This window comes from Brienomyrus brachyistius, chromosome 23 (assembly GCF_023856365.1).
Source record: "Brienomyrus brachyistius isolate T26 chromosome 23, BBRACH_0.4, whole genome shotgun sequence".
In the NCBI taxonomy this organism is placed as follows: Eukaryota; Metazoa; Chordata; class Actinopteri; order Osteoglossiformes; family Mormyridae; genus Brienomyrus; species Brienomyrus brachyistius.
In genome coordinates, this window is record NC_064555.1 from 1,563,488 (window position 1) to 1,577,396 (window position 13,909).

The 13,909-nt window shown below is 48.7% G+C and overlaps 1 protein-coding gene across 3 annotated transcripts in view; it reads right to left on the bottom strand.

Annotated features, from left to right (window-relative positions):
- Window positions 1-13,909, bottom strand: part of LOC125718674 (ubiquitin-conjugating enzyme E2 E2-like) — a 39,277-nt gene that overhangs the window by 9,886 nt on the left and 15,482 nt on the right. The window contains exon 1 of one of the 3 annotated variants that reach the window (XM_048992642.1): window positions 1,775-2,252. The exons of the other annotated variants lie outside the window; for them this stretch is intronic. Within the exon in view, the coding sequence (XP_048848599.1) occupies window positions 1,775-1,875 (101 nt within the window). The 5' untranslated portion in view covers window positions 1,876-2,252. Of the gene's footprint in view, window positions 1-1,774; window positions 2,253-13,909 lie in introns of those variants that run through there. 3 annotated transcript variants of the gene reach the window in all.

The window sequence follows — 13,909 nt, forward strand, 5'->3', positions numbered from 1 at the left end:
TGCTGTGCATTCTGCCCTAGGGGGGATTGCCATGGGAACAACAGGTCTGATGACAAGTTGCCGCACAGGCACAAGGTCATGTGACCCCCCCCCACCCCCCCACTTGACCACCGGGTCGTAGCCGACTCAAATTTGAACCGTTTGGTTTTGGTGACAAATGGAGCAAAAGTCACGATGGCTGTTAAAGCCAGTCGAACATAACTGCCTGCTTATCAGTCCAGAGAGATCTAAAAAAAATCTCCAATAAATCGGTGAGTTAAGCAGTGCTTTTAATTGGTCTTTAGCTGATATCAACTACCGACAAAAAACATGCTGAACTAGTAATGGAGGAGACATTCTGATAAGTTCCCTGCTCCAGAGGAAGGAGCCCACCTGAATCCTACTCAGACTTCCAGCACCAGGCCAGATGATAAAATATTTATTGTTCTACTGCTCTCCAGTAAGAGAAATCAAACCTCATAAACTGAGGTTTAGGTAGTCGGGTTGAGGGCTGCATCAACCACTTCCTGAGTTTGGTCACGTAAAGAGGTTTGAGCCGAGGCAAATGAGCCTGACATTACTCATACAGAGATTAACAGCACGCCGCTTCACTCTTTAATGCGGAAGAAATTTACAGCTGTAGATCTGCTTTTCCTTCAAAAAGCAGGACAGTCCATAAGGTTTAAGGTTTCCCAGTCTCTAATCCCCTTCCTGCATCAGTGTCATACTCAAAAAGGACATAGAAGGCAAGGCCTGGAAGCGAGTTCAGCTGCATGTTGCATAGGATCAGTGCAAAGGTGCTCACATGACCTGAAATGTCATGTGACCAGGCACAAACAGCACAACCTCACTTTGAAGAATTTGGAGCTGTGATATTACTGAGTAGCTTATTTTCAAATTTACAAATGCAAAGATGGGCTTGACATTGACCTCCTCCATCTTTTATTATTAATCCTAACGATACCTCCCCAGTTTGACGGATTACTGATGCAAATGAATTATTCCATTTCTACTGACACACACCTACACTGATCAGCCATAACATTAAAACCTCTGACAGGAGAAGTGAATAACATTGATTATCGCATTAGAGTGGCACCTGTCAAAGATGCCATTATATATTAGGCAAGGAAACAGTTAGTTCCTGAAGCTGACGTGTTGGAAGCAGGAAAAATGGACAAGTGTAAGGATTTGAGCGATTTTGACAAGGGGTAAATTGTGAGGGCTAGACGAGTTGCTCAGAGCATCTGCAAAACAACGCGTCATGTGGGGTGTTCCCAGTATGCAGTGGTCAGAGCCTTCCAGACGTGGTCCAAGGAATATCAACCCATGAGCTGGTGGCAAGGTCATGGGCACCCAAGGCTCACTGAAGGCTAGCCCATCTCATAGGAGAGCTACTGTAGTACAAACTGATGCAAAACGTAATGCTAGCTATGACAGAAAGGTGTCTCGACACACTTTGCTTTGCAGCTTGCTGCGTATGGGGCTGCGTAGCTGCAGATTGATTGCCCACGCTGACCCCTGTCCACGGCCGAAAGTGCCAATGGGCATGCGAGCGTCACAACCATGGAGCGATGGAAGAAGGTGGCCTGGTCTGAGGAGTCATGTTCTCTGTTACATCATGTGACTGGCAGTGTGCGTGTGGCCTCGTTTACCTGGGGAAGAGATGGCAGCAGGATGCACTATGGGAAGAAGGCAAGCTGGCAGAGGCAGTGTGATGCTCTGGGCGATGTTCTGCTGGGAAACCTTGGGTTCTGGCACTCATGTGGATGTTACTCTGACACCTAGCACCTACCTAAACACTACTGCAGACCAAGTGCACCTCTTCATGGCAACCATACTCCCCGATGACAGTGGCCCCTTCCAGCAGGATAATGCACCCGGTTTGAGGAACATGAGAAAGAGTTCAAGGCGTTTCCAATTTCCTCAGATCTCAAACAGATCGAGCATTAGTGGGATGTGCTGGACAAACAAGTCCAATCCATGGAGGCCCGACCTCACGATTTACAGGACTTACACTGTTAATATTGTGCAGAGGTCTTAGGGAGTCCAAACCTCAATGGACCAGAGCTGTTTTGGTGACTCAGGGGGGGACCTACACAATATTAGGCATGTGGTCTTAATGTTATGGCTGATCGGTGTATGTGTCAGTACTGTAGCGGCCAAACAAACCGTGATGTCTCTCTTGGCTACGGCCTGGTGCCTAGGGAGATTGTCTCATTCTAACTCTGATCGCGGGAGCTTACAAGAGGTGGCGGCAAATCCACGGGGATCGATACCTCTCTCTCTCTCTCTTTCTCTCTCTCTCTCCCTGTCTGGTTGTTTTCACCACAGAGCTCTTGGGCAGTGAGGAGAAAATGGCCTGCCTCCATCAGCCCCCCACCCCATCTTGGGGGAAGCTGTTGATGCGCAGCAACGTTCTGGCAAATGCACCCCTTCTGGATTACAAAGGTCTGCTCAGTGGCACGAAATCCCTTTAAACTGGTCATTCAGACAGGATCTGAAGACGAATTGTTTTGGTTGGCCAATGGCATTACAGCAAGTCCTTCGGAGTGTGTGAAGGGGGAGAGCGTGGTTTGAAGGATAACATGACGAGGATAGCCCTTTTTGCCCCTCCCTCCCAGTGTCACCCCCTCCTCGATTTCCCTACATACTGACTGACCTTTCTTACAGACAGCGGAGGTTCCTGTGAAAAGCGGAAAGCTTCGGTTTATACAAGCCAATAAAACCGGATGTCTGCGGTACCTGCCCTTTAATCCGCCAAATTATGCATTTCTTCGAAAATCTGATAAGGTTACAGGAGGCTGAATTTCAGAAACAAAGGTTTGGTTTCTGCAGAAAAGAAAAAAAAAAACACCTTAATGAGTAAAGTTCCATCGCTGCTTCCATTAGGTTTTCCCGAAGTTTACTACAGAACAGAATTATCTCAGCGTGACCAACTGGGGTGATGATTGAAGAAAATGAGACTGAACAAGTTTTTTTTTTTGTTGTTGTTGTTAAAATGATTAAGAGTGAAACTAATTCGAAAACTGATGATGAAAAGGAAAATTCCTACCAGGTGGCCAAAACTCTGTGATGACTTCACCTTTCCACCCACGTCTCAGAATCGCTTTTACATAAACTAAGATACGTCACAAGGGCTGGTTTGCCTTCTTACCAGCTGCCCGTATAGGGGGAATTTTAGGTGGCGTTATGCGTTAAGTTGCTATAAGCAGGACGAGCAGGTTTCACTCCTGTGCTTGTTCATACACAACTGATCTCAGTCCTGTAAATTGCTTTAGATGGTCTGGCCTCCCCACTGTGTCTGTTTGAGGTCAGCTGATGTAAGTCAATCACCTCTGCGCTGGCGAGCTGCTGCTCATCCTCGCTCTTTGCCTGGGTCTCTCCTGCTTCTGGCACTAAACTAGATGGCTAGTGGTCTCTCTTCTCAGCATATGGAAGCCTGGAGATCCCGCTCTAGGAAAGGCAAGGCCTCCGCACCCGTCTGACGCAGGGGGATGGGGAGGGTGCAGGAATCCGCAATCAGCCCCAGATCGGAGACGGTTTCAGAGCGGAAATGCGCTCTCTCTCTCTCTCGGTGAAACCAGGCGAGGTTAACGCAGCACGCCATGACACGAAAGACATGCGGGCGAGAGAGAGAGAGAGAGAGAGAGAGAGAGAGAGAGAGAGAGAGACAGAGAGTGGGAGAGAGAAGTCTTTGAGGATGTAGGTCACAGAGTCAAATGCCCGCCTGGTTTATCTTAATTCCAACCTGCCCTTTTTATCTGCCCGGAGACAAATGCGCTCATCTCAGATGCCATTGGCTGAAACACACACACAAAAAAAAGTTACATACATCTGTCTTATCTCTACAATCAATAGAGTAATTAATGCGAGGGACAGAGCACAGCACATGAAAGGGAGTACATGCGAACACCAAACACCCCGGCCAAAAATACTTAATGCTCAAAAAAGAACTGCAGAAATTAATTAGTTCTAAGACTCACTGAAGCAATTGTGCCACTCAGATCCAACTTCTGTTTTGAGATGGCAATATGTGTGTAATAAGATTAAGCAGCTGGCAGACTGCAGATCCGTAAAGAAGCTTATTAGAGAAGTTACGCTGGATGAAAAAAATCAAGTATTATGCCTGGATGGGGTATTAATGCTGTTCCACTATAAAACCTCAGCATGCGGCCGTAGGTGGTGGTTGATTTGAGTACCCACAATCCCCGGCGGCTGCAGAGCAGAGCTGTGCTGCACCATAAAACCCTTCAGAGTGGATAATTCTGTCAAGTCGCTCCCTTACGCCCTTTAAATGACCCTGCAGCAGTGAGTCCTGTTTACAAGGCTGCGCAGCACCATTACAGTATATGCTGCTGTTCACATCCCATAATGCACCTCACCATAAGCACACATGCACATGGAAGGGATCCACTTCTCACATAGGCGGATGTCTGCATGTTCATGAGTTAATTTTCTTGTTTGGAAGTGGTTGATGTTGTACCAGTGAGCAATTTGTAAAACTCATCTATCTAAATGTCCATCTTCTATAACTACTGAATACAGGGTTATGAGAAGACAGGGCAGCCTGGACGAATGCTTAAATAAAAGCACTAAAATCCTGTAAAGAATCAGGTTACCATTTGAACCCGAGGCCTCCAGTGCGCAGCCCACGTCCCCTCTCTCTGAGGAGGCAGCTAAGCCCTCTCTGCGTGAGGAACTTTGCTGCTCATATACTCAATTAGCTTCGTGTTCCCAGACAGCAGAGAAAGGAATGACGTCTCCATCGCTTTGGCCTTCCTCCCAATCGCAGACGAGTCCCAAGCAATAAAACCACGATAGTAAACAGAAACTCCAACCTAAGTTAATGAGATCCACCTCAGTTTCTATGTGCAGCACAATTAGAAAGTGTGGCTGCCTCCGCCTCCACCTCCGCCTCCCGCCCTCAAAGCCTTTTCCTCAAACCTCAGGAGTGCCCAGTCAGCACCTGACGCTCCACCCGGCCAATCGCAGCAGCTGGGCTAACGAAAACAAACAGATGTATAATTGCAGTCTTGCTGTGTCTGTGACGCATTCCTTAACATCACGTTAATCACTCTGGTATGTCTAAAATGTAAAATAATAAAAAAAAAGAGGACAGCTCCTTTAATGAGTTTCTTTAAACGTCCTGTAATATGTATGCCATAAAGACACAAAGCCCCATTTATTCTTCACTGTAGTTATAATAATATTAATATATCATTATAAGAATATATTAATAAAATCTTTATGTGGGCATATATTGGACATATATGTGAAACTGACCCTTCAATAAAAGGTTAAATCCAGTCCCACAACCATAATAAATCAACCCAGAATCGGTCCAGTCATGTAAAGAACCTGGTTCTTTGTGATGGCAAACAGGCCCACGGGGCTTAGGCATTGGAGGATAGAAGGTGCCAGTATACTAGTAACCTGAGGACGACATAGAAGGTGGCGGTATACTAGCCCCCTGAGGACGACATAGAAGGTGGCGGTATACTAGCCCCCTGAGGACGACATAGAAGGGGGAGGTATACTAGCGCCCTGAGGACGACATAGAAGGTGGTGGTATACTAGCGGCCTGAGGACGACATAGAAGGTGGTGGTATACTAGCGCCCTGAGGACGACATAGAAGGTGGTGGTATACTAGCGGCCTGAGGACGACATAGAAGGTGGTGGTATACTAGCGGCCTGAGGATGACATAGAAGGTGGTGGTATACTAGCGCCCTGAGGACGACATAGAAGGTGGTGGTATACTAGCGCCCTGAGGACGACATAGAAGGTAGAGGTATACTAGCGCCCTGAGGACGACATAGAAGGTGGTGGTATACTAGCGCCCTGAGGACGACATAGAAGGTGGTGGTATACTAGCGCCCTGAGGACAACACAGGCTGGCAGAACACACAAACTACTGCTTTGCTCTTTGGCTTAAGACAGGCCTCTGCTCTGAGACATCCCTCATGTTAACACACATAACTAAAATTAGAATCAGAATCAGAATCAGAAAGCGTTTATTACCCCGGAGGAAAGTGTTTGTGATTATCGCCTATACAGTAACTAAGCATACAAAAAGACAACTATTATATTACAGGGTATATACAGATGGTAATAATATATGGGGGAATATGACAACAAGTACAGTAAACACTGCATTAGGAAGACAGTCGGATATTGATAAAAATACATAAAAAACAAGGACCACAGCAAACCTGCTTCATTCTCTAAATACCATGATTTAGGGCTGTGCAGAGCTGCTCAGCCCCCCCCCCCCCCCCCCCCCCCCCCCACAAAAAAAAAAAACATCCACACCATCTCTCAAGTTTATCAAATGAACTCTGACAGCAGTGAAATCCATCACGCGGCAACAAGCTGCTGAAATCTTCAAGGTTACTGATGGGACCACTGTCCCCAGTTCAGCGAGGGAGGGGGCACTTTGAGGTAATGATCCCCATTATGGGGCTATATGGTTACCTCAAACTGCATAAGTGGCCATAGGGCAGCAGGATGGACAACAGCATCCCCAGCTCTCAGCAGCTCAGTTAGAGCTCACCCTGATGTTACACCATGAGCCAACAGCCTGGAGAATCTGCACATTGTTCTCCATCATCTTTAAGCCCCTCTGCAGCGGCCGTGATGGGTAACAACCAGCAGGCCATGCCCACGTCGCCCATCACACGGCTCCCAGTGAACATTCGCAATCCATATTTGCTTTGACGCATATCTAAGGCGATACCGCGATTCGTTCCTCCACAAAAAAGGTGAGTGTTTTCTCTCATGACCATTTAAGTTTTCTGTTAGTTTAACGGCTTCCTTTAACACTCGGGAGAACAAAAGGTACTGTGTTAACTGTACTGACTCAGGGATCAAAGACACAAATACTCAAAGGACAGAGTGACCACCAATTACATTAACCATTAACTCTAGCAGAAAGAGCTGGAATATACGCCTACTTACACCCCAACTCCTTCTCAATGGACTGTTTTAGAAGAGGTTATGCTGGCAGCTTCACGAAAACAGCTCATATTTTGCAACATGGCATCAGATGTTGCATATACTTTATTATGAGTTGGGAGGGGCGTGTGAAACTGCATTTTTATTCACATCAGTTCGTCGTTCATTTCCGTCGTCTCCCTAGATATCTTCTGTCAGGTCAAGAGAGGACAGCAAAATCTGTTCCTACCCACAATGCCCTGAATCTCTGTGAATATCTGAACAGCCGTCTAAGCAAACCCTGTACTACAGCCAGTCATGTCCACGAATCAGGAGAGCGGGCAAAGATCCCAGGCCGGTCAGGCTGGATAAAGAGGCGTCTCTCACTCACGCAGGGATTTGCGGAACATGTTAAAGGAAACAGGGCAATGCTGGGCTGAGACGCCCGCGTCCCTCCCTCTCGCTGAGCCGGGCCACATCCAGCACGACGCCTGCCACACCAACGCCGACATAATGAGATTACCTGCGAGCCAGACGACGAGACCCCACGATTCAAGGAGTGGAATGTGACAGGCGCCACCTGACAGTGACAAGGGTGAGAGAGAGAGAGAGAGAGAGAGAGAGAAAGAGAGAGAGAGCGGACAGACAAGTGAAGGGAATAAAAGAGACAGAAAAGCAAAGGAGGGAAGTGATGAGAGAGACAGAGAAAGGCTTAAAGGAAAAGTGACAAAGAAATCGAAGAGCAATCTGCAGGGTGGGGGGGTTTGCTGCTTCCACAGGGACACCGTGGGAGATGGCGCAATACTCAAATAAAAAGTGTACAAGGTGTACGGGCACTCAGGGTATAGATCACCATCCTTACAAGCAGCAGAGCCTCATCCTGGACCAGGGGAAGGTTCAGGTTTGCACTAGGCATGGCTGTGGACTGTGTGAGCTCATTAGTCACCCATTCGGACTGTACAGGGTTCCTTTGTAACTCGCGCCAACTGCAAACCAGAAAACTGACCCCCAACTGCTTCGTGAACAGGACTGAGAAGGCTGGAGAGGCCCTTTGAAGCCCGCATCATGCTTGCTCTCAATGGCCAGCCACAAAAAATGTTCCTGACCAGAGTGGTCGATCTCGCCATTGCTGGACCTCATCTGTAATAGGATACGTACTCTTAGTTCATATAACCAGCTCCAGCCAAACACAAAGAATCACGAAAGCAGACAATACAGGACATAGCAACTCATCAAAACAATTAGTCCTAGTGAAATTACTTTCCCTGTTTACAATCTCAACCTAAATGCCCTTATTCCTACTAATAACCTGGACAGTTACAATTTCATCCAACAGCCGTAAATCTTGTAGCAAAAATAATCCATCAATAAGTAACTAACCCTAACCCTAACTCTAACTAATGCTAACCTAAGGGATAATGACAAGTTATTTTGAAGCTGTGAAGAGATGTTTTCAAGTCTGAACCGAAGTCTGCCAAATGAAGACAAATTCACCATCAAACCTCTAAAATCCATTTACCCATCCATCTTAATAACACCCATCAGATACAGGGGAGCCTGGTGCATATCCCAGGAAAGTACAGGATGCAAGACAGGAGACAGGAGGCCAGTCCGGCATAGGACACACAAATATATGCACATACTACAAGCCATTTGCATCTTCAGAGCAAATGTGTGCATCACAGAGACTTGGACATATAATCAGTCCTCACACGGAGTGGGGGTGGATTTCTCACCCATGTGCGCCTGTACTGGCCCATCTTTCAGCACTCATGTGGATCACTCAAGCTGCCTCTTGTCTGCTCCCTCTTTAATCACATACAAGAATGCCTCCCAGTCCTGTGTTCCCCAGTCCAGTCACTGATGTTGCCCCAGTGTGTGCTCCCAAGCTTTCCGCTCTTGTTAGCCCTGTTCAGTTCTTAATAAACCCCTTATTGTTTCCCCTTATGCCTGCTCCTGCCTCCGTCATTGTGTTTGGCATGTGTCATCATGCTGCGTGCACGTCCCTTGCCGAGAAGAAGAGCCAGGACAGACAAAGCAAAAAAAAAAAAAAACAACAACGATGAGCATCAGCCTGCATCACTTGTCCACAGGGACGTTTTTGCGTTACTCTCTAAGTGGCTTTCTGGTGTGTGATATATCAACAGCCCTGGCGCTACCTTAAAAACATTCTACTCATGCTGCCAAATTGTTTTTTTTTTCCCCTGTCTGAATGTGTCTTTGAATACACACCATGAGAGGAAAATAAGAGAGGCAGTCACACACAGAGAAGCAGGCGAAGATGTAGGCGACAGGATAGTCGAAAGCGGTACGGCGGATTTTTCCGGAAGATTTGTGTTCCGTCACTCATCTTGGCGGGATGCTGTCGGTAATTAGAGCGGGCAGGCCGCACTTAATCCGGAGGAGGATCAGTGGGGGATCAAAGCAGGAGGCACCTTCTCAGGTCAAACCGAGTCTTTCTGAACCACATGTGAGCCTGCAGCGGCTATGTACCCCCTCCATATAATTTTCTCTCCCCGGGTGCTTCCTGCATCAATCCCCTGGTGACCACAGCCAGAAGTTCATATATCTGTTCCTGTACATTTCCATTTCTGCTCCCCACGTCGATGGAGGAGCAGCATCAACCAGTAGGAGGCACCGGTTCAAGAAATCGAGGCCGCAGTCTATTAACATCTAGCTGGTCGCAGCTCGGGGGATGGGAATTGGGGGAATTTACCCCATCGCTCGGAAGCCCATGCTGCGTAACCCCCACCTTCGACCGAATCATTTACAGATGATGACTAACAGGTGGGGAAGAGTGCATAACAGCACGAGGGGCCTCCTTCACGAGGGGCCTCCTTCACGAGGGGCCTCCATCACGAGGGGCCTCCATCACGAGGGGCCTCCATCACGAGGGGCCTCCTTCACGAGGGGCCTCCATCACGAGGGACCTCCTTCAGTCTTCTCATCATGCTCCGGGGTTAATGCTGCTGAGTGTGTGGTGGTTTTTTAGCCTCATATACCATTAATCTCGAAGTCGATCGGGACAAAGCGTTTACTGACCCAATAGATGTACCCAGAATGCCCCAGGGAGAAGGGAGGGGGGGTTGTTAACGAGCCATGGGTCTGTCAATGCAAAATGGGGGTGGATGTCACACTGCCCTCCCATCACAGGGCAGACGTGCAACAGAGGAGGGGGCTCTTTGACAGCATGGTGAAGTGTACCTTAGGCGGCAGTCTGTAAGCAACCACTAACAACACGCTTACATTTTAGCCTTTAAGCATCATTACACTGCCCCAAACAATATCTGCAGAAACGATAATAAGGCCCCGAGCATCATGGGTAGGCCTCACTGACGACATGGACAGCGCTGTAATCACTAACCGGCACTGGGTACCGAGCCGCAAACTCGCTCCACCTGTCTCTCCATCCTCCTGGGAACTGCAGAAGACACCGTCACCATTAACTGCAATAGCAGGTATTTTTAGATCCCATTAGCCAGCTCCGTGGAATCGATGTCTTCTGCAAAGCTCTCTTTTATCTTAAAGCTTCTCTCCTTCTTTTTTATCTTCCCTTTATCTTTATCGGGGGGGGGGGGGGGGGGCAGTATCTTGCACACAAAGGCAGGAAGGGACATTGCTCTTTCCCTGCATGGTCATGGCCTAAAAAAATTCTATCCGGCTTTGGGAATACTGAGATGCAATCCTGGAATCTTGCGAAAAGGGGCACGGGGCCAAGGATGTGACTCGCGAACCTGTGACCTTCCCGAGACACACTTCGCCGTCTGATTGGCTGCCGGTCAGAGGGACCCTCCCTGCTGGATGAGCCGCTCTTCTTCCTGCCGGCTAGACAGCCCACCGAGATCGCAGAACCCAGCTTAAAAACGCGAATCGGGGCTGTGGGTGATGATCCAGATGAAATCAAACAAAGGGATGATTGCTTAGACTAGGGCTTCCCGGCCTTTAGATTTCCGTGGATCGTTTAGTTCATGAAGTTTAACCGTTTCCATTTTGTTTTCAGGTGTGGAGATGACCCTATGCATGAGTGACAAGGTGTGTAGTTTTATGAACAGTGGCGTCTGAGATGAATGCAGAGCTGGCTGGCAATTCGAGACAAGGCCTCACCGACGGGGGGAAAACACAATGTAAAAAAGTCATACTGAATATGACTGGCTGAGATTTATGGTCACTGGGTCCAGACAGAGAGGAAGAAGCAGGCGGGAAGGTGGTCAGGGTTATTCCCAGGGTTTATTACGTGAGAACCCAGCGAAACAGGAGCTAGAAAACTGGTAACACAAGGGCACTGAACCACAGCTGGAGCTAAAACGGTTCACCACCCAAAGCCAGTAATAGGGAAGGTGGGAAATATTGTTACCTAACTGATTAAACAATCACTGCCCTCACTGCTACTCAGCAGCGGGTCGTGTCCCCAACACCACACGGTCGCAACATGGAAAGAGTGCCGGATAACGAGTAGGAGGCCAGAGGGGCGAGCCGTGGCGGAAATCTCAATCTCACACGTCTCTCAGATCTGGAAAAAGTCAGCCGGCAAGTGTCCAAGTACAATCAGGCGCGTGTGGAAATGATTCCGGTCCGGCGGCTCCGTGGGGAGCCACAGCGATAAATCATTCCTCGGCGGCGACAAAATAACCCAGGAATTAACTTGGAGAAACCGACGTATCAGCGCCCTGTGAATAGGACCGGAAGGGCATCGGCATTCATACATAAACCGTAATGATTAAGATGTGCTTCAATATTAAATATTTCATTATTAATGACAGAATTATGGCTCAAATTACAGCACCGTTTCCTACAACCCCCTTTTATTCCTGCCCCTCAAACTTATTGCCACTAATTTTTATCTGACAATAACAATAAAAAAAAAAACATGCACATCTAATCTTAACCAACAGACCTGAGCTGTCTGAGTGGGGTGTGACTTCCTGTGGCCCCCCCCGGTGGCCTCTGTCGTTAGTGTGGTCCAGCGTTGGACGTGAGCGGCGGATACTGCAGCCTGTCTGCCCCCCCCCCGGCTCCCACACTCCCGTCGTCTCGGACTCGCTTCCTCTTCAGAAGGGTGGGGCGGTGGGGAGCCGGCTGAGCTCCTTTATCATTCCAGCACCAACTACTGGTAACCGGATGCGCTTTGAAGTCTCCGGCGCTGCTGGGATTCGAACCCTCAGCCATGGCGTGTGAGCGCACAGAGGAGCTGTCATCCTTACACCGCCTCTCTCCTGTCCCCGCAGAAATGCTTTCTGGGAACAACAAGATGTAAAGAGCAGCGAGAAACACAAATGGCTGGCGGCTGCCCTAAAAGGACGCGGCGTTATATAACGTGACGAGCGCAAACGCGGCTCAGTCACAGCGCCGGAGGAAGCGGGAAAAACAGACACCTCAGCACTTTTCCGGAAGCTTTATTGGGATCCATTAGAGGATTCCTTCCTTAAGAGCGCATGACCTTTTCGGTGTCTCAGTGTTTCGGGCGGCGTTTCAGTTTAGTTTTTTTTGTTTTTTTGTTTCTTTTTAATCCCCCTCACGGAGAAACGATCAATGCAAGCAGAGAGCGGCGGAGGTTCAAACGGAGCCGAGGCTCAAGCTCGCGAATGGGATCCATTAACGGCGGAATGCTATTTCAGGCCAGATGTCTGAGGCGTGGTGGGGGGGGGGGGGGCTGCGGTGAATCCGCTGGATGGCCCTCCCCCATGACTTCGGAGCAAGTGGATTGATGGGAGACGTGTTATGCAGGGATCGAGCGTCGACTCGACAGGTGAGAGCGAGGATGCAGGCTTCTGATTGGCAGCCATATCCGAACGTGAACGGACAGGAGGACGTTCATAGGGGAGGGAAACTGGACAAAACCATGTTACGTCAGGCCTTACAAGCAAGGCTGTGGGCCTCCTGACAAGACGTCACCTTGGGCCCCTTGGCATTTTCCATCTGAAGAAAGCCGGGTTTCATGTAGAGACATTGCTGAGCGTTACCCCTTGGAAAATCTGAGCAGGGGGCCCCTGGTGATAGGATTTGCGCCCCCTACAAAGAAGAGGGGGCCCCTAAATCCAGTATGCCCCACCCCCCTCAAGGCCACTGACACCTTTCAGATGATGTGCACACAGATGTGGATGGAGACATAATAATTACGCAAAACCAATCACATTGTATAAGTAAAACTCCCCCATTCATTCGGGGGGTACCGCCGCTGGCTGAAAGCAGCATTCCCAGCAGCATCCCGAGATCTTTGGGAGTCCCCACACGACCACCTCCGTCTGGCTGTCACTTCTGCATCAAGCCAACAGCGGAGGAAAAAATGAAAACATTATTCTCTGAAGTACAGAAATGGTAACGCTTTCTCTGGCCGTCATGGGCGCAGTTCCGAGGCTCAAAGAGGGTGTTACTCTAATCTCCACAATCGCGTTCTGCAGCCGAACCTCTGCTGCCTACTTCCTTTTCATTTCCATCTGCAAATGGGCCCCATTGAGAGCCTGCTCCTTTACCCAAGCAGCCATGCGAACCTGCTACAGAGGGCGGCACAAGACCTGTAGTTTTGGGAACCAAGAGGCCAGCGATTTTCACACGATTTACACCACCTCGTTCCATTCCTTTATAACCACATCAGTATGTATTTTGGGAGGAATGAAAAGGACGAGAGTCCATTAAGACGAAGTTTAGGGAAGAGGCTGGAAATATATATCGCGGGAGCATACATTAAAAATTCAGAAGCGGCCATTAATCACGGGCGGGCATGACGCCGTGGTGTGAGCGGCGGCCTGGAGACAATTAAACAGAGATTTACCGGAGAAGATGATCCCGCTAAGGAGGAAATCTATGAGAAACATTTACTGTGCGTGAGAGATGAAGTGTGCTCTGATTAGCCTTAGCGCTCAGCTCCAACTCGACCTTCAGAGCTCGACGACTTGGACATGAAGTGCGTGTGGGAGAGGGGGAGGTGGGGGGTGGGGGGTGAACGACGGACACAAATGAGTTCCATATGTACTAATAAAGCACGTTTGAATGACCTG